Source organism: Myotis yumanensis, unplaced genomic scaffold (genome assembly GCF_028538775.1).
Source record: "Myotis yumanensis isolate MYYU_CA2020_CCGP unplaced genomic scaffold, mMyoYum1.0.hap1 SCAF_2, whole genome shotgun sequence".
Lineage (NCBI taxonomy): Eukaryota > Metazoa > Chordata > Mammalia > Chiroptera > Vespertilionidae > Myotis > Myotis yumanensis.
This window is the reverse complement of record NW_027223753.1, coordinates 196,645,925-196,666,836: the sequence shown is the minus strand read 5'-3', so window position 1 is coordinate 196,666,836 and position 20,912 is coordinate 196,645,925. Positions and strand designations below refer to the sequence as shown.

Genomic DNA, 20,912 nt, shown 5'->3' with positions numbered 1-20,912 from the left:
GGAGTGGGGGTGGGGGCGGGGGAAAGGTGTGATACAAACGTAGTGGTGTGAAACAGCAGGCCTTTAGGGGAACAGTGAGCAACCAGGGGTAAAGCAATTTCATCAGAACACACTTTGTGCAAAGAGGCAGAGGGATAGCAGCTGAATGAGTAGACTGCAGGCAGGTAGCAATTGGCCTTTAAAATCAATTTGATGAGTTTCAACATTATTCTCTGGTATAAAGGAAACACTGAATAATTTTGAGCCAAGGAGAGATATAATTAGATCAGGTTTCTCTCCCTTATCCCTCCATTTTTTTTTTTGGTTTGTTCAAGAGAAATTTATCTGTCAGGGATGTTGACTGTATAAAATTTCGGAATGGTTAGAAAGAGAAAGATCAGATAAGGATTGAAATCCTCAAAATCAGCTATTATAACTATGATCACTGAGGTAAAGAAGAATATGCTTGCAGTGAAAGAAAAGATAAGAAATATTGGAGTAATAAAAATATAGAAAATAACCAAATAAAAATTCTAGAACTGAATAAAAAATTACTGGATGCACTTAGCAGGATAGAGATGACAAAGTGAGCTTCAAGAGAGATCAATAAAATGATCCAATCTAAAGAAGAGAGAAATTATAATTAAAAAAGAATGAACAAAGCCACAAGGACATGAATAACATCAAAAGATATATGTGTTATCGGAGTCCCAGAGGAGAGAGTCTGTAAAGGTAATAGACAAAACTTATCAAAATCTGGTGAAAGACAGTAATTTACAGATTCAAGAAGTTCAGCAAACTCTGAGCAGGATCAATACATAAAGAGAAAAGGCTGAACACATCCAGCAACATCTAACACATTTCATACAAAGAAAAATGACTCAACTGATCACCAACTCTCATCAGTCTATTAATAAATATCACTCTATGAATACATGACTTAATTCAGAAAAAAGAAATCCCAGCTCCATCCATGTCATTAAGAGATACATTTTTAATAATATTTTACTTATCATGTTAAGCAATAATTTTTCCAAATTTAGAAAATCTAATTTTGATCAATTATGTCCAATAATAATTGTCATGATCACCCCATTCCTGAGATGTTTTATAACATTTAGAGTTTTATGGGCCTAGAAAATAAAAATTTAGCATTTTTTATGTTCATATTTTTGTTGCTGAGAATTATTTGATAGGGTCATCTGTAAAATATTTTCAAGCATACAAATATTTAATATCAGTATTAAATTCTGGGAGTAAAATGGACTGGAAAAACAAGTTCAGGGAGAAAAAGGAAGAATGTAAAATTTCCAACTGCTAAAAGGCATGCTCATGAATTTTTTAAACGGATGATGATAGATATCAAATAGCTATGGGATTTAAATTCCATTGGACACATTTAAGATAGTGATGTAACAACTTCATTTTAAAAACACCAACACCTAACTATGCGGGGCCTGGCATCCTTTGTGATTTTTAAAAATGTCTGATGAAAGTATTTTATGTTTTAAAATGTTTAAGTTGATACTTAGTTTACCAAATTTTTAAAAAGGAAAACGTAAGCAGAAAGTTTGAATGCTAGTGCTGCAACAGTATCTAACCTGGAGGATAAGTATTAATACTTATTAAATGTTAATATATGCTAGACACTGTTCTAAGTATTTCTCACATCTTCTGTTAAATATTTATAATAAAGATATGAGTCGTGTTCTGGTTACGACGGCTGCAAAATAACCCCCAAACTTAACGGTGGTCATAAGGCAACCATTTTATTTGGCTCAAAATTTGGTGGGGGTAGGAGTTTGGGAGGGGCCGTTCTAACTTGGGCTGTCTCTTGCAGTTACAGTCAGAGGTTGGCTGGGACTTCTGCCATCTGGAGGATAGACCGTGCCCAGATGCTCACGCTGGCTTCCTCACGGAGTTGGCAGTTGCCGGGGAACTCAGCTGGGGCTACTGATCAGAGCGATTACAGGTGACTCCCAACCATGGCAATCCCCAGGTAATGAGATTCCTTACATAGCAGCTGTCTTCGCCCAGAATGCACATCCCAAGAGCAGCGGGTGAAAGGTAGATGGCCTTTCTTCCGCCACAGGACAGCTTCACTTCCACCAGATTTCACTGACCAGGAGCCCGCCCAGCTGCCGGGGAAGGGAAGTAGACCTCACCTGTCAATGAAAGGTGTGTTAAACGATTTGGGAGCCATGTTTTAAAACGGCCACAAGTAGACGATTATCCCCATTTTTACAGCTGAGGAAACGAAAGCATGGTGGGGTAAAGTAATTTGCCTACAATCCCAGGGCAGGTACATGATGGAGTTAGGATTCAAACCCAAGGAGTCCGACTCCAGAGCAAAGCTCTCAAACACAACAACACTGCCTCCTGAGAACGGCAGCCCAAAGGGAGTGTGATGGCCCCTTGGCTGAATGAGCATAGAACCCCCGCCCCAGTTCCACGGCAAAGTCCTCCATTGACACATCCCCAAGAATATCAACCTGGGAAACTGTTTCCAGAGTCCATACTTTGGGGAGCCTATTGCTATTGCTATTAGAGACCATGTTGCTGAAGCTCTTTTATGACTCAAGGGATGGTGGGTAGAGAGAAGAGTTGGAGAGGTTGCTGGTGATGTTAACGATTCCTAAGACCACGCAGCTTCAGGTGGGACAGACCTGGTTCTTGGTAGCAGCTGCCTCCTTGCCCGCTGATAAACGTTTTACATTGCACATTGCTTGGTGGTCCTGGTTCTAATCCTAGACTACCCTGGAAGCTAATATGAAACAGCTTTTACCCGAATATGGACGAGTCCACATAGTGTGACTTGCTGTCCTCTCATTCTTGGCTGGGACTAATCAGCAGCCATAGGGATTCGCAAAGTCATTGACATACTTCCCAAAAGGGCCACCTCTTTAACCAGAGCCTCTGTTTCCCTCTTTTCTCTCCTGCCATTCTCAGAGTCTATAGGACCTCACTATACTTCTATGATTTTTAAGTCATGGGTTTGCATGGACAAAGAAATTCACACACCTTCCCAAGTCCTGCACATGCAGCCAACACAGAGCAGTTGATACAGGAAGCACTGGAGTTGGTTAGGGGGACGCCTGGGGCTTAGAGGGTCACCAAACACTTAGGTGGACACTGACATGAATGTGTCCTGAGCTAAGACAGAAGTCACATGTCACATGGGTGGGCATGTGTGTGGGTCAATCCCATTCATCTTAACTGAACGTTCTTTCCATCTTTGGAGCTAGTTGTCATGTGCAGTCGGCATACCTGCCTCATTCATATCCACACACACTCAGGCTTTATCACTTCCTCTCATTCTACTCCACCGCCCCCCCCACCCCCAACGTCAGTCTCAGCCCCCTGGATTAGATGATTCTCATGCTTCCAACCATCAGAATCATCAAGAGGGTCAATTACTGAGTCAGTTATGGTGGGCTCATCATGTTTCCATTCAGAATGAAAGACTGTTTGACATAGTGGTTTTCTGACATTCAAAAAGCCCCCCGCTCCCAAAGGATTACAAAATCAATTAAAAATGTTATTTTAAGGCTTACACAAAAGGATGATTACCCTCTCCTTGCATTGATGTTAGACTTATTTGAGGAAATTCACATTAAAATGTTTAAAATTCTAAAGGAACTCTAATAAAGAATGGCTAATGAGCCTGTAGATGTCCCTTTTTAAAAATAACTCTAACATGATGATCAAATATAATTTGCCAAGCCTAATGAGCTAAGGTTGAGAGTTACTGTTAGATGAAGCCGAGGTCCACACTTTGCAGAAGCAAGAGCACAGCAGAGCTTCCATATTACCAAGTTGTCAGAGGTTGTTTTGACAATTTCCACATTCTGTGATATCACTGATCTCTAGCTCTTCCTCAGGAAAATTAGGGATACCCTTTCATGCCCAGTCACAGACCCGGCTCAGTTACAGCTTCGTGGCAGGATAAGGTTAAAGGGATGGGCAAAGACAGCGAAGACGAGGGAGGCAGAGCAGAAAAATCCATTCCAATTGCTTTGATGACAGGCCCTTGGAGTCTTTTCTGAAGCACAGACAGGCCCCTCCAGGATGCTGTCAGCCCGGGTCATAGAAGAGAGCAGCAGCACCACCAAGGTAAGGAAACAGTCGGGGCCCTCCGGAGGGGGCAAGGACAAGCCTCCCAAGAAAGCCTCGGAAAATGGGAAGGACAGCAGCCTCAGCCCCGCGGGGCAAAGCCAGCTCAGGGCGCAGCAACTCGCGCTGGTGCGCGAAGTGGAGATGAACTGGTACCTGAAACTCTGCGACCTGTCCCACGAGGGCACCACAGCCTGCATCACCGGCATGCCCCACAGGTAAGCACCCCCCCCCCCCCTCCCGCTTTGATTTCTTGCCCTGAGCTGCTGGAGACCTTAAGGGGTCTCATTACGGATGATTGACACCAGAATGTGTAATGGCAAAGAGCAGGGACTTGGTGAAAATGGCACACGATGGTCCCTGGGTAGTTATTCAGAATCCACCCCTTGGAAGGAGGCAGCCGACACTCAGGAGCTGACAGGAAAAAAGAGGATGGCATTAAGTTTTGTCTTAAGTAAAAACCAGTTCCAAGATTGCAGGAAAGTGCCCCTTCCTAACACAACAACAAGAAAGGCCCTGTGGTCTTTCTGCCCTTCTGCTGCCTTGAGAACTTGGGGATGAGGGAGGGCAGTGCATTTTGCCTGTTTGAAAGCATCCTGATTTCCTGGTGTGAACTTGCTGAATGGGGCTTAGGTCTGGCAATGGGTGCAGAGTAGAACATGCTGACCACCAATACGAGGGTCTGAGCATCCCTCTAAGACAGCCAAGCATTTTAAAAAAAGACACTTAAAAAAAAAGAAAGAGGCAATATAAGACACGTTTCTATAGATTTTCCTCTCTTGCTCTTTCTTGTTTCCCCAGCTTCAGATTCAAATAATGCAGAGGAGGAATAATTTCACAAATCTCTTTGTTATAAGGCAAAATGTACGGAGCAAAAGTGTCTGTAGTCTAAGAATGCTTATTCCCTGTAATTGCCATAAAAATCTCTTAGGCACTAAAAATAATTTTGCAAGAAAAATTATTGTGAAAATAAAGCCTAAAATAACGATTTTTATTAAACTGTTAATAAAAACCCATTAGAAGTGAAAAATGGTTTCAATGAAATGGCTGAAATATGGAAAAGTAATTCTGTAGAGACTACGTGGAAGAATAGAAATCCTGGCTGTATTCCACTTATCAAAGCATCCCCGTGTGCTCTGAGCTGCCCTGTTTTTATATTTCTGATTCTAAAAGGGCATGATAGAGAAGCTTATTTAGCAATTGAGTTAACTGATGTCTAGGCACTGAAAACTTGTTCGACTATGAACCTCAAAATGCCTGAACTTCTCTTCTTCCCTTTCCAAAGCAGGAATAAAAGAGATATTTCCAAATCTAAGCCACTGTTTAAAAATCAACATGTAGAAGATTAGAACGAGATAAAAGTGTCTGGAAATGTTCTGTGACATACATTGACTATTTATGGCCAGAGAGATTGTTAGTTAATATACATGGAGGAAGGGCCAAAGGAGAATGGTCTCCATCAGAAAGAACTTGAATGAGCTGTCAGTGTTGGGAATGTACCTCACACCCGTACATCTTAAAGCTACCACTAACGAGCTCCTGGACAAAGAATGAAGTGGCACAGGAAAGCCTCTACAATGGTTCCCTTCCATAACGTATTCTTTTAGTACTCTAGGCCAGAAACTTTCTTAAAGGAGTCTAACACAGGACCATAAAATTCCTGCTCTATTATCTGACATTGGAATGACATCTTTCAGGTTAGAGGGGAATATTCATTAAGGTAACTAGGTTTAGCCATCAACTTTTGGAAAAAAACAGATGCTACTCTTTTCCACTTTACTCAAGCAATAACAACGTGTCCTGTAACCAGAATGAATGGTTTCCATGGTAATCTACAGGGTAATGTTATTAATCATTGTTTTGCAGTAGCCTTGTGTATCCCCTGTTTAATGAGTGTGATAAAGAACAGTGAAAGTCATGTCTATCTTACATGATCAAAAATTAAAAATGTCTCCCCCTTTATTTTTATAGCATGGTTGTTTCAGGAGGAGACTAGTGGAATGAAGTCCATTTACAAATTAGATTTACTGTAGAGCTCCATGTGCATGTCTCAGAAAAAAGGCAATTTTTCTCATCGCCTGCTCCTTTCCTTGTTTCACCTAATATTGGAATTACCTACCTCAGTTGAATCATTGAATTTACTGGAACAATGACAAGGATGAATGGTGCAATTCCTTCAAATTATAATGTAAGCGAGAGACCGAGCAATTCTTCATGCCACCAGCTTTCCTTTCATTTGTAGATGTTGCCTGTGAAGAAGTTACAGAAAGTTTTTCCGGACTTTCAATTGTCCTTTCTTCCAACAACATGGCCCAAGAAGGAGATCTTTATTAGACACCTGTATGTAGAAGATAGATATGATTGATACAAAATAGGGACATACATATCCATCTGTGAAACCTTACTTCCAGAACAGAATATAAACTGGATTGAACAGGCCTTGAAGACATTACACATTTGCTATGGGCAAGAATTCTATGGGTTCTTGCTTCATGGCCATCAACAGGGAATTGCTAGAGGACTCTAACTCCAATTTCCAATGAAAATATTTTACATCAGGTTAATTCCAGTTCTTGAGGGATCTGAGGATTGGCTTATGCCCAGATTCAATGATAATCTATATTTGAAATCAAGGGTATTCTTAACTGATTGGAAAAAGGCATTAGAGCTGGAGAGGGGTCCAGCAGTCCTGGTATATTTAAGAAATAAAATTGCAGGAAGAGGGGAGAGAATGCACATTGGTCTTATGATAAGTGGTTCTGACCTACTTTCTGGGGCTATGTCTGCATAGGGCTACATGTGAAAACCTCTGATTGGCTTTGTACTGATTGGCTGGCCATTTCACAGAGTTGTCTGATGAGCCTGTGAGGCTGATGCATTTTACAGGGTGGCTCATTCCCCTGCACAGCAAGGGAGGGTGGTGCAGGGGCCAGAGTCATGGAGTTGGAGGCAAAGGGTTGGTTTTTAGTTCCTGTGTAACTGTGGATATGATTTTAAAACATTATTTGTTGTTTTAAATAACTATTTTTTTAAGGTTACAAAAGTAGCATCTGAACTTGGTAGAAAATTTTAAAAATAGACAAACATATAAAGAAGAAAAGGTGACCACTGCTAATATCTTGGGGTGCTTCTCCCCAGCCTTGTGAATTTGAATTATATTTGAATTAGATATTTTGTTTTTTTACCTTATTTTACTAAATATTATGACAGTCTATTTTATTATTTTGAAAACCACTTTAAAAATGTAAAGGACTGTATCTTATAAGTATAGTAGAGGCCTGGCACATGACATTTGTGTACTCGGCGGGGGTGGGGGAGGAGGAAGGGGTCCCTCAGCTAGGCCTGTGCCCTCTTGCAGTCCGGGAGCCCTCGAGGGATGTCTGACTGATGGCTTAGGCCTGCTGCCCTTACCAGCTGTGAGCCCGGCTTTTGGCTGAGCCATGCTTAGTACACAGTGGGAGTGTACTGACCACCAGGGGGCAGCTCCTGTGTTAAGCATCTGCCCCCTGGTGGTCAGTGCACATCATAGCAGCCATTGTTTCCGCTGTTGGGCCGAAGCCGGCTCTCTGACATCCCCCAAGGGGTCCCATATTGCGAGAGGGCTCAGGCCAGGCTGAGGAAACCCACCAGTGCACGATCAGGGCCTGGGAGGGATGCGGGAGGTTGGCCAGCTGGAGAGGGGCTGGGAGAGGGCTCCAGGGTGTGTCTGGCCTGCCTTGCTCAGTCCCGATCGGCTGGACCCCAGCAGCAAGCTAACCTACCAGTCAGAGCATCTGCCCCCTGGTGGTCAGTCCAGGGGGCAGATGAGTGGCCTTAGCATATCATTAGCATATTATGCTTTGATTGGTTGAACGGCTGATGGTACAACTGGACACTTAGTATATTAGGCTTTTATTATATAGGACTAGAGGCCTGTTGCACAAAATTCATGCACTTGGGGGAGGGCAGGTCCCTTAGCCCAGCCTGCACCCTCTGGCAGCCCGGGAGCCTTTGGGGGATGTCCACCTGCCAGCTTAAGCTGCAGTCAGACATCCTTAGCACTGCTGAGGAAGCAGGAGAGGATCCTGCCACTACTGCTGCGCTTGCAGCCATCAGCCCAGCTTGTGGCTAAGCAGAGCACTGACCACCAGGGGGCAGTTCCTGCATTGAGCGTCTGCCCCCTGGTGGTCATTGCGTGTCATAGTGACCGGTCAGTTCTGGTCATTCCACCATTAGGGTCAATTTGCATATTCCCCTTTTATTATATAGGATTATTGCTTAGCTGGTCTTATCTTGTTTACTATTTATCATGATCATAAATAATAGTAGAGGCCTGATGCACAAAGAGTCGTGCAAGAATAGGCCTTCCTTTCCCTGGCTGCTGGCACTGGTTTCCCTCTGGCACCCAGGACCTGGGCTGCTTTGCTCTGGCTGCTTCCAGGCATTCGGGATCTGAGCTACTTTGCTCCAGCCGCCGTCAGGCATCTGGGACCGGGGCTGCTTTGCTCCGGCTGTTGCTGCCACCCACTGGGGGTGTGCTCCGAACCATGCCGTGTGGCTGCTCTGAGCACACCCCCACCCTTGGTGTGTGTGTGTCCGCTGGGTTGGGTGCGTTCTCTGAGCCGTGCTGCATGGCTGCTCAGAGCACGCTCCCACCCCTGGTGTGTGTGTGTCTGCTGGGGTGGGGGCATGCTCCGAGCCATGCTGTGCAGCCGCTCGGAGCACACCCCCACCCTTGGTGTATGTGTGTGTGTGTGTGTGTCTGCTGGGATGGGGGTATGCTCTGAGTCACGCCACGCGACCTGGCTCGGAGCCCAGCCTGGCTTAGAGCATGTCCCCTCCCCTAGTGTGTGTGTGTCCGCTGGGGCTGGGGGTGGCACGCAGTCCTCTCCCGCCCATCTGCGCGCGCAGCTCCTCCTGAGAGGTCGTGATGCAGCCTCCTCCAGTGGTCGTGATGCCTGGATAATTTGCATATTATCTGTTTATATATATAGATTATAATAAACATCTTTATACCAGATTTTAAAAAAATATATTTTATTGATTTTTTACAGGGAGGAAGAGAGAGGAACAGAGAGTTAGAAACATCGAAGAGAAAGAAACATTGATCAGCTGCCTCCTGCACACCCCCCACCGGGGATGTGCCCGCAACCAAGGCACATGCCCTTGACTGGAATCGAACCTGGGACCCTTGAGTCTGCAGGCCAATGCTCTATCCACTGAGCCAAACCGGTCAGGGCTTTATACCAGATTTTTAAATAACCATATCTCTGGTTATTTTCTTTTATATATATTTCTCCTTTATTAATATACTAGAGGCCCGGTGCACAAAATTCGTGCATGGGGGGTCCCTCAACCCGGCCTGCACCCTCTTGCAATCCGGAACCTTTTGGGGGATGTCCGACTGCCGGTTTAGGCCCGATCCTGCAGATGGGGCCTAAACCGGTAGTTGTACAGCCCTCTCACAATCTGGGATCACTGACTCCTAACCGCTCGCCTGGCTAGGGGCTTGATTTTTAGGGGCTTGATTTCGCCCCTAAAACTCAAGCTTCTTCTTTTTTTATTTTTAATATTTATATTCCTTCTGTTAAAAAATAAACATATTTTTATGTTTATTTTTTAACATAAAAATAAACGAGATGTGCCAGTGTGACGGTAAGTGCATCGTTGTGCTGCACGAGGGAGGTGTGCTGGTAATGCAGCACCAGCTCCTTCAGAGACCCATACAGGTTGTAGGGCTCCGCAAAACCCAAGCCAGTGGCCGTGCGGTAGATGACACAGTGCTGGGTATCGCCGTCCACCACCACAGAGCAGGCATAGCAGCCCCGCTGGCTGCTCTCACGGATGAGGAAGGTCCCATCCCGCTTGCCCTTCAGCATTTCCTCAGCCTGCGTGCGGTTGATCTTGCCCACAAACCAGATTCGTTCCTTATGGTGGGGGAGGTCATCAGTGCATACTGGTCTTCAGGCTCATCTGTGATTCCCAACCACTCCCTGATTTTCTTCTGCTGGAAGCCTTTCTGGGTGAGCCATACCAGGTACTGGTCTCGGATGGTGCGCAGCTGCATGAGGTCTGGCTTCAGGCTGTTCATGCGCTGATCGATCTCCCGATTGTCCAAGGCCTGTGTCAGCAGCTCCTGTTCCAGCTTCGCAAGGCCCTCGTGGATCTCGCAATGCGAGACTTGAGCCGTTCTGAGTTCAGCAGGATCCTCTGCATCTCGTTTCCATTGCCCTCACGCTGGAAGCGCTCCTTGCTGCCTTTCTCTTGAGTCTGTCCCTGCTCTTGGAAGATCTTGATGGTTCCATTGAAGGCTTCGATGGCGGTGGCTTCACCTGCAGCTCCTGGGAGGTGCGTGTGTACTCCTCGTAGAACTGGTCGTACCCGTGGCTCTTGTCCTCCGCTTCAAACCACGGTAACCAACGAAACCTTTAATTCTGATCTTCCTCGCCCAAGGGAACAGCAAACCTCAATAGAAATAATTTCCCGCCAGAAGTCAGGTCCAAATACTGCGAGACTGAGACTATAGGGCTGACTCTGTACATGCGCAGTAAGAGGCTCACAGTCTAGCCTAGGCGCCCAGGCGCCCTCCACCATCCCACCATCCTCTGGGCGCCCAGGCGTCCTCCACCATCCCACCATCCTCTGGGCGCCCAGGCGTCCTCCGCCATCCCACCATCCTCTGGGCGCCCAGGCGTCCTCCGCCATCCCACCATCCTCTGGGCGCCCAGGCGTCCTCCGCCATCCCACCATCCTCTGGGCGCCCAGGCGTCCTCCACGGTCGCCCAGGCGTCCTCCGCCATCCCACCATCCTCTGGGCGCCCAGGCGCCCTCCGCCATCCCACCATCCTCTGGGCGCCCAGGCGCCCTCCGCCATCCCACCATCCTCTGGTCGCCCAGGCGCCCTCCGCCATCCCACCATCCTCTGGTCGCCCAGGCGCCCTCCGCCATCCCACCATCCTCTGGTCGCCCAGGCGCCCTCCGCCATCCCACCATCCTCTGGGCGCCCAGGCGCCCTCCGCCATCCCACCATCCTCTGGGCGCCCAGGCGCCCTCCGCCATCCCACCATCCTCTGGGCGCCCAGGCGCCCTCCGCCATCCCACCATCCTCTGGGCGCCCAGGCGCCCTCCGCCATCCCACCATCCTCTGGGCGCCCAGGCGTCCTCCACCATCCCACCATCCTCTGGTCGCATACTTCCGGTTTTCCTAGCTCCTCCTTAAGTGGTGTTTCCTTCAGTCGCTTTGCAAGTCCAGGCCTCTAGTTGGAGAGGATTTTCCTGTTCTTTGACGTTGATAGCTGTTTACTGTTTGGAATCAGTAAAGTTTCGGGAGTCCCGCTGCTGCCATGAACATGTCGGTCCTAAGCGCACTCATGAGACAACCGCCCATTCAGTCCACAGCTGGCGCCGTCTGGTTCGCAATGAGAAAGGTACTGTGCTGAGCCGTTTTCCAATCGGATCTTCCTCTTCCTTCCCCAGCACACGCCAAACCTACTCCAGGCCGACCACCCTAAACCCGCAGACCCTTACGACCTTCCCCCCTATTTCTTCCACTTTCCCCCATCAAACTCGCACCCTATTGCGTTGCCTAGGGGCACCCATAGCCGCTCCCTGGGGCGCGGGGCCAGCCTGGGCGAGGGGCCGTGGTGTTCTGGTTTCTGGCGGTTAAGGTAGCTGGCTTTTTTGTATACAGATTACACAGGTGCAGAGCAATTTGACACATTCATTCTAAGGTACTGTTCTGGTTGGAATATAATTCCACAAGAGAGAAAAGAGAAGCCATTGCATTCAGTGGTTTTCATCTCTACATTCAGACTCTTCCCATGTTGCATTTTATTGCTACTACGATCTCAATTTAACCCCACACTTAAAGCAGCATCAGACAGGGCCTGGGATGACAAGAATTAAAGACACATCCTGGCTCTAGCACGTGATATGATTTGGCACTTAAAACTCTCTTGTGTTGTTTCTCATTTGTTTCCCAATGCTTGTTTATCTAAAGGTCTTGTAAACTCTTTATGAACCTGACCCATGAATTAATTTCTTCAGTAGTTTCTAGAACAGGACTAGTTAGGCACAAAGTAGATACCCCCAAAATACTTATATTGAATATGACTTCCAAGAACTTCAGTGGAACAGAAAGAATATACTTTCCCCTAATTCTAGCTTAAGGAAAGGATGCCTGGCACCTTCATAAAGGAAAAATACTTCAATGTCCTATTTTTTTTTGTATTTTATAATAAGGAACTAGGCTGTATGAATATTTTCATGTATTAGCAGCTTTAACTGACAAAGAGAGTTCTTCCCTTGCTACAGGAATTTGAGTCATTACTATGATTATATGAGAACATTTATATAAGTAGCAATATGTGTGTGTGATTATAAGTAAAATTCAAAGAGGTCGAGAATCACTGAGCAACTTATAAAGTATCTGAAATAGTGGCCTTCACCTCCTTAAAATGATATGTATGTATGTTTATGTGCGAATTACATAAAAACATATATGTGTAAAGAAGTTTTCATAACACCCTTCAAACGACTGGAGATGACTAGGTTTGGTTACAATAAGACTAGGTTGATAACTATAGAAGTGCATGTTAAAGGCAATATGTTCTGAGGAATATTTGCAGAATAGTGGTTCTGTGGGTTATTACTTGAGTGTACATGAAAAAGGGTCCTGGGATCAAATAGGTTTGCAAAACACTGAGCCAACAAAGGTGCTTTTTCTGCCATTACTGAAGGACCTGTCAGAGCTTCTCATACACTGATGTGCACTGTGAATCTAGAGAAAGGAAACAGCAGGCAGGGATTCCCAAACTTATTTGTGGAATATCTTAGAACTAAGTCAGTGGTTCTCAACCTTCCTAATGCCGCGACCCTTTAATACAGTTCCTCATGTTGTGGTGACCCCCAATTTCATTGTTACAAATTGAACATAATTAAAGCATAGTGATTAATCACAAAAACGATATGTAATTATATATGTGTTTTCCGATGGTCTTAGGTGACCCCTGTGAAAGGGTCGTTCAACCCCCAAAGGGGTCGCGACCCACAGGTTGAGAACTGCTGAACTAAGTGTTCTATGACACACACTTAGGGAGATCTGAATTAAAGAATGAGTAATTCTTTTTTTAATTCTGTAATTTTATACTTTATTTTTTTAAAATTTTGTTTTATTGCTTAAAGTATTACAAAGAGTATTACATATGTCTCCTTTCTCCCCCCCCCCCCTTTGATATTCCCCCGGCCTCCCCTACCCCCCAGTGTCTTGTGTCCATTGGTTATGCTTATATGCATGCATACAAGTCCTTTGGTTGATCTCTTACTCCCCACCCCCCCAACCCTCCCCGGACTTCCCACTATAGTTTGACAGTCTGTTCAATGCTGCTCTGTCTCTGTATCTATTTTTGTTCATCAGTTTATAATGGTCTTTATTATCCATAAATGAGTGAGATCATGTTGTATTTTTCTTTCATTGACTGGCTTATTTCACTTAGTATAATGCTCTCCAGTTCCATCCATGCTGTTGCAAATGGTAAGAATTCCTTCTTTTTTATAGCAGGATAGTATTCCATTGTGTAGATGTACCACAGTTTTCTAATCCATTCATCTGCTGATTTAAAAAGCACTGAGCTGGTGTGGCTCAGTGGTTGAGCGTTGACCTATGAACCAGGAGATCATGATTTGATTCCTGGTTAGGGCACATGCCTGGATTGTGGGCTTGATCCCCAGAGTGGGGCTTGCAGAAAGCAGCCAATCAATGATTCTCTTTCATCATTGATGTTTCTCTCTCTCTCTCCCTCTCCTTTCTTCTCAGAAATCAATAAAAATATATTTTTTAAAAAGCACCAAGATAAATATGGTTGAATACCAAAGGAGAGTAAAAAGTAATGGACTCCTCAGTCAATATAAATTGAATTAGATTCTACTTATGTGACTTCAACTGTCAAATGGATTCTTCCACGCTTATTCATTATGTGAACAAAATAAGTTATTAAATTAATAACTCTAAGTAGCATCACCCCAAATGGCCAAATAAGCAGACTAGCAAACTCTCTGGTTATTTTCTTAGGCTCTATTTGTAGAAGTGGAATGAAAGGGTGAATATTATGTACTAATATTACATATGCATGTATGCAGTCATATTTATTATTAATGCAGTTGCTGTCTGGAAATATTTTCTCACTTTACCTTCCCACTGGCAATATTTGAGAGTGCCTACTTCATTGCTTTCTCTATACTACACAGTGTTATATGGAATCTATGGCATTGAGTTCTATAGTTAAACAAATCGTTGGGTAAGTTAATTAACTTTTCTGAGTCTCAATTTCTTCAACTGCAAAGAAGACTAATAGCATTAGAAAGGACCATTGTAAAAAATAAATGAGATACTACTGCACAAGTGATTTGAAAGAGCAATGCACTTTGTTTTCAAACACTCTGAAATAAGGGTTGAGGTGTGACCCCTGACTGTGCATGGTGTATTTAAGTGTTATGAAGATAATTAAGGATAGGGTGACTCTTAAAATAACTGGGGAAAATGGGCACTTCACCTAGTACCTGACTGCTGAGCTCAAGCAGTACTTACCGGAGATCTTTGTGTTCTTACAGAGGCTTTTAAGGGATTTATACAATCACCAACCTCCTGGGAAAAAGTGATTTTGGGATACAATACAAAGAGCTTTTAAAACCATCAGTGTCGACATTCCAAACCATAGCTGCCTGAACCTATTAATTTGAAATGCCTGGGTACATTTAGTAGAACAAATCAACACATGAATAAACATTTAGCTATAGTCTTTTAAGAGTGATTTCTACCATCTTAATAAATGTCTCTTTTTAACTGGAGAGTAGGTACACTGAGCGTTGTTTCTTTTTTTTTTTTTTAAATTCTTTTATTGCTTAAAGTATTACAAAGAGTATTACATATGTCTCCTTTTTTTTTTTTTACGCCTTTGACAATCCCCTGGCCTCCGCTTACCCCCCAGTGTCTTGTGTCCATTGGTTATGCTTATATGCATGCATACTGAGCGTCGTTTCTGATATTTCCTCTCTGCTATTAGAACTCCATGACTTCCTAGAAATCATTTACTTCATCCATTTCCAGAGGATCAGCTGTGGTCCTGTGTGTGGACAGGCAGTTCTCCACATACAGTGAGCTTTGGTGCACTCGGTTCCTGCCAGTAGGGCAGCAGGTAATCCATGAGCTTAGCAACCTGGCTTGAGTTCATGCAGGAAGATCTGGTGTTGAGAATCAACCTGAGGTGAGTGCAAGAACATTCAACAACTGTTGAGTGAGCAGCCTGAGAAGAATCCTGCTCTGAGAGGATGTAAAGGTTCCATAGCAACAGCTGCCCTGGCCTTTCTGGTTTTAGCTTGTGGTTGTCACTAAATGGCCCGTGGTTGTATTATGTGTGTTTGCTCAGTGGGAGGAGGAAACAGCATGGTTCCAAGGAGTACTGACTCACATCTCTCTGAGGCTGATGCTTGAGACCATGCTTCCCTTCCCCACGGCCTCTCTGGCGATGAGAAATGTCACCTTTCCGAGGCAAGAGAAATGGAGGGTTTTGTGTGCATTGGCACACATATTGCAAACTAGTTGTAGACAGAAACTTGCCAAATATTTCTTCAGTCACCGGGAAATTAAAATGGGCTTCAGACCAGATATCTAGTTCTCCCTCCCAATCCAGGAAGGGCTACTGAATGCTCATTATGGGTAGGCGGTAGGCAGATGCCCTTTGCAACATAAAGGCCATGATTATATGAAAGGTAACCCTTGCTGCTGAATCCTGAAACCTCAACGACTTGACATTATTTTATACTCATGTAAGTCCATTCGAGGGGTAGGATGTTCCAATCAGGTCAAAGTTGGGATCAGCCTGTGTTTCCTAAGGTGGATAGTGGCTGAGTATTGGCATTGATCTAGCAGACAGGACAGAGACTGTGGAGGATCATGTGGATGGTACTTTGTGGACCAGGCCTGAAAGTGGCACCTGTGGGCAGAAGTAACATTGGCTGGAATTCAATCACATGGCACATTGAGCTGCAAGGGAGACTGGGAGTTGTAGGCCAAATGCTTGCCTAGGGAGAGAGAGAAGTGGGCATGATGAACGGCTGGTCGGTCTCTGCCCTGAGGTGTGGTCAGAGCATGCAAAGGAGCCACCCAGGGAGAGCCCAGCTGGTTACTACAACAGGAAAGAAGTCAAGGTACAGCTTTCCCTTCAATGCTACTCTCGTTCCAGGCCAGATGCACCAGCCTGAGCCACAGGGTGGGCCAATCTCTTGGATCCTCCACTCGGAACTCACTTTTCCTATTTCATTGAGAAAGCTGATGGCCCTTCAGGAACCTGTAGATGGTGATCTGACATCTACAGATGGCAGGGACTTGGAACACAGCCTGGCTTATGACACTCCATGAGGGCTCTCAGCTCTCAGTTTGAATGGCTCAGAGTTTGTTTGTTTTCATTGCCCTAAGAATCACTTAGGGGTAGATGAGCCAGGAACCCCCCTGCAGCTCGTTTTATTCCACCTACATTTGGTTGTGAGATGGTCATCCCTCCCCATGGTAAGAGCCACAGGCTTTGGTGCCATAGACACAGGCTCATAGCACATGAGGCAGGATCAGGCACATGGTCAGAGAGCACTTGTTGAGCCACCAGAGTTCACTACAGCAGCCTGATCTTCCAGAAATGGCCAGGCATGCATTTTTCTGAGGAGCTTCCAGGACAGTGTGTTGATTCAAACAGTGTAATCATTACATGTTTCTCTAGAATGTACCTATGGGATTCTAGAAGCCAGAGAAGCCTCTGCTCCCAGCAGCAGGATACAGCATGGTTTTGAATGTAATATTATTTTTATTTATTTATTTATTTATTTATTTATTTATTTATTTATTTTTATTTTTCGCTTAAAGTATTACAAAGGGTATTACATAAGTGTCCTTTTTTCCCCCCCGCCCTTGACAAACCCCTACCCTCCCTTACCCCCCAGTGTCTTATGTCCATTAGTTATGCTTATATGCATGCATACAAGTCCTTCGGTTGATCTCTTACTCCCCTCCCTTCTGCCCCCCAACCTTCTCTGGCCTTCCCGCTGCAGTTTGACAATCTGTTTGAGGCAGCTCTGCCTCTGTATCTATTATTGTTCAAAAGTTTGTAATGGTCTTTATTATCCATGAATGAGTGAGATCATGTGGTATTTTTCCTTCATTGACTGGCTTGTTTCACTTAGCATAATGCTCTCCAGTTCCATCCATGATGTTGCAAATGGTAGGAGTTCCTTCTTTTTAACAGCAGCATAGTATTCCATCGTGTAGATGTACCACAGTTTTCTAATCCATTCATCTACTGATGGGCACTTAGGCTGTTTCCAGATCTTAGCTATGGTGAATTGTGCTGCTATGAACATCTGGGTGCATATATCCTTTCTGATTGGTGTTTCTGGTTTCTTGGGATATATTCCTAGAAGTGGGATCACAGGGTCAAATGGGAGTTCCATTTCCAATTTTTTGAGGAACCTCCATACTGCCTTCCATAGTGGCTGCACCAGTCTGCATTCCCACCAGCAGTGCACAAGTGTTCCTTTTTCTCCACATCCTCTCCAGCACTTGTCGTTTGTTGATTTGTTGATGATGGCCATTCTGACAGGTGTGAGATGGTACCTCATTGTTGTTTTGATTTGCATCTCTCGGATGATTAGTGACTTTGAGCATGTTTTCATATGTCTCTTGGCTTTCTGAATGTCCTCTTTTGAAAGGTGTCTATTTAGATCCTTTGCCCATTTTTTGATTGGATTGTTTATCTTCTTTTTGTTAAGTTGTATGAGTTCCCTATAAATTTTGGAGATTAAGCCCTTATCAGATATGACGTTGGCAAATATGTTTTCCCACGAGGTGGGTTTTCTTGTTGTTTTGTTGATGGTTTCTTTTGCTGTGCAGAAGCTTTTTATTTTGATGTAGTCCCATTTGTTCATTTTCTCTTTAGTTTCAACTGCCCTAGGAGCTGTATCAGTGAAGAAATTGCTTTGGCATATGTCTGAGATTTTGTTGCCTTTGTATTCTTCTAGAATTTTTATGGTTTCCTGTCGTACATTTAAGTCCTTTATCCATTTTGAGTTTATTCTTGTGTATGGTGTAAGTTGGTGCTCTAGTTTCATTTTCTTGCATATGTCTGTCCAATTTTCCCAACACCATTTATTGAAGAGACTATCTTGGCTCCATTGTATGTTCATGCCTCCTTTGTCAAAAATTAATTGAGCATATTGGTTCGGGCTAATTTCTGGACTCTCTATTCTATTCCACTGATCTATATGTCTGTTCTTGTGCCAGTACCAGGCAGTTTTGAGAACAGTGGCTTTGTAATACAGCTTGATATCTGGCATTGAGATCCCACCTACTTTGTTCTTTCTCAGGATCGTTGCAGCTATTCGGGGTCTTTTTTTATTCCAGATGAATTTTTGGAGAGTTCGTTCTAGATCTTTGAAGAAGGCCATTGGTATTTTAATGGGAAGTGCGTTGAATGTATAGATTGCTTTGGGTAGTATGGACATTTTAATGATGTTGATTCTACCAATCCAAGAACATGGTATGTTCTTCCATCTGTTTATGTCTTCCTCTATCTCTTTTTTCAACGTCCTGTAGTTTTCTGAGTAGAGGTCTTTAACCTCTTTAGTTAAGTTTATTCCTAGGTATCTTAATTTTTTTGGTGCGATGGTAAATGGGATTGTTTTTCTGATCTCCCTTTCTGAAAGTTCACTATTGGTGTATAGAAATGCCTCAGATTTCTTGGGGTTAATTTTGTATCCTGCTACATTGCCAAATTCATGTATTAAGTCTAGTAGCTTTTTGATGGAGTCTCTAGGGTTTTGTATGTATAATATCATGTCATCTGCAAATAAGGACAGTTTTACTTCCTCTTTTCCAATTTGGATGCCTTTTATTTCTTCTTCTTGCCTAATTGCAATGGCTAATACTTCCAGTACTATGTTGAACAGGAGTGGTGAGAGTGGGCATCCCTGTCTTGTTCCTGTTATTAGGGGAAATGGTGTTAGTTTTTGTCCATTGAGTATGATGTTGGCTGTGGGCCTGTCATATATGGCTTTTATTATGTTGAGGTATGATCCTTCTATTCCCACCTTTCTGAGAGTTTTTATCAAAAATGGGTGTTGGATTTTGTCGAATGCTTTTTCTGCATCAATTGATATGACCATGTGGTTTTTTTCTTTCAATTTGTTTATGTGATGTATCACATTTATTGATTTACGGATGTTGTACCATCCTTGCATCTCTGGGATAAATCCTACTTGGTCATGGTGTATGATCCTTCTGATGTACTGCTGGATCCGATTTGCTAAGATTTTGTTGAGGATTTTGGCATCTATGTTCATGAGGGATATTGGCCTGTAATTCTCTTTCATTGTGATGTCTTTACCTGGTTTTGGTATTAGGGTGATGCTGGCTTCATAGAATGAGCTTGGAAGCGTTCCTTCCTCTTGAATTTTTTGTAGTAGTCTGAGGAGGGTAGGTTTTAGTTCTTCCTTGAATGTTTGGTAGAACTCCCCTGTGAAGCCGTCTGGCCCTGGGCTTTTGTTTGCTGGAAGCTTTCTGATGACTGCTTCAATTTCTTCCATAGTTATTGGCCTATTAAGGTTTTTAGATTCTTCCTGATTGAGTTTTGGAATGTTGTATTTTTCTAGGAATTTGTCCATTTCCTCCAGGTTGTCTAGTTTGTTGGAGTAGAGTTGCCCGTAGTATTGTTTAACAATCATTTGTATTTCTGTGGGGTCTGTTGTTATTTCGCCTCTATCATTTCTGATTTGGTTTATTTGGGACCTCTCTCTTTGCTTCTTGGTGAGCCTGGCTAGGGGTTTGTCAATCTTGTTTATCCTTTCAAAGAACCAGCTCTTGGTTTCATTGATTTTCTGTATTGTTTTTTTGGTCTCTATGTCATTGATTTCTGCTCTAATCTTTATTATCTCCTTCCTTCTGCTCACTCTGGGGTTTTCTTGTTGCTCTCTTTCTAATTCTTTGAGTTGTAGAGTTAGATGATTGACTACCATTTTTTCTTGTTTTTTGAGATAGGCCTGTAGAGCTATAAACTTTCCTCTCAGGACTGCTTTCATTGTGTCCCAGAGGTTTTGGATTGTTGTGTTTTCATTGTCATTAGTGTCCAGGATGTTTTTAATTTCTTCTTTGATGTCATCGGTAACCCAATCAATATTTAATAACATGCTATTCAGCTTCCAAGTGTTTGAGTATTTTGGGTTGTTTTTATTGTAGTTTATTTCTAACATTATGCCATCGTGGTCTGCGAAGAAGCTTTTTATGATTTCAATCTTCTTGAATTTGTGGAGACTTTGCTTGTGACCCAATATGTGGTCTATTTTTGAATATGTCCCATGAGCACCTGAGAGGAATGTATATTCCGCAGCTGTGGGGTGAAGTGTTCTGAAGATGTCAATTAAGTCCATCTGATCTAGTGAGTCATTTAGGATTGCTGTTTCTTTGCTGAGTTTTTGTCTAGCGGATTTATCCAGTGATGTCAGTGGTGTATTAAAGTCCCCTACTATGATTGTATTGTTGTCGATCTCTCCCCTGATATCTTCCAGAAGTTTTCTTATGTATGTGGGTGCTCCTGCATTGGGTGCATATATGTTTACCAGGGTTATATCTTCTTGTTGTATTGATCCCTTTAGTATTATGAAGTGGCCTTCCTTATCTCTGGTTATGGCCTTCACTTTGAGATGTATTTTGTCAGATATAAGTATTGCTACCCCAGCTTTCTTTTCCTTTCCATTTGCGTGAAAGATATTTTTCCATCCCTTCACTTTCAGTCTGTGTGAGTCCC

The 20,912-nt window shown here is 43.8% G+C and overlaps 1 protein-coding gene and 1 pseudogene across 1 annotated transcript in view; one reads left to right on the top strand and one right to left on the bottom strand.

The window, feature by feature from the left end:
- The first annotated feature begins 4,197 nt into the window (after window positions 1-4,197).
- The window catches only part of KCNAB1 (potassium voltage-gated channel subfamily A regulatory beta subunit 1), a 336,005-nt gene continuing 319,290 nt past the window's right edge, over window positions 4,198-20,912 (top strand). Inside the window, exon 1 of the mRNA XM_070406935.1 lies at window positions 4,198-4,310. Within this exon, the coding sequence (XP_070263036.1) occupies window positions 4,237-4,310 (74 nt within the window). The 5' untranslated portion in view covers window positions 4,198-4,236. The remainder of the gene's footprint in view (window positions 4,311-20,912) is intronic.
- On the bottom strand, window positions 9,684-11,262 carry LOC139004454 (phosphatidylinositol 3-kinase regulatory subunit beta pseudogene; annotated as a pseudogene).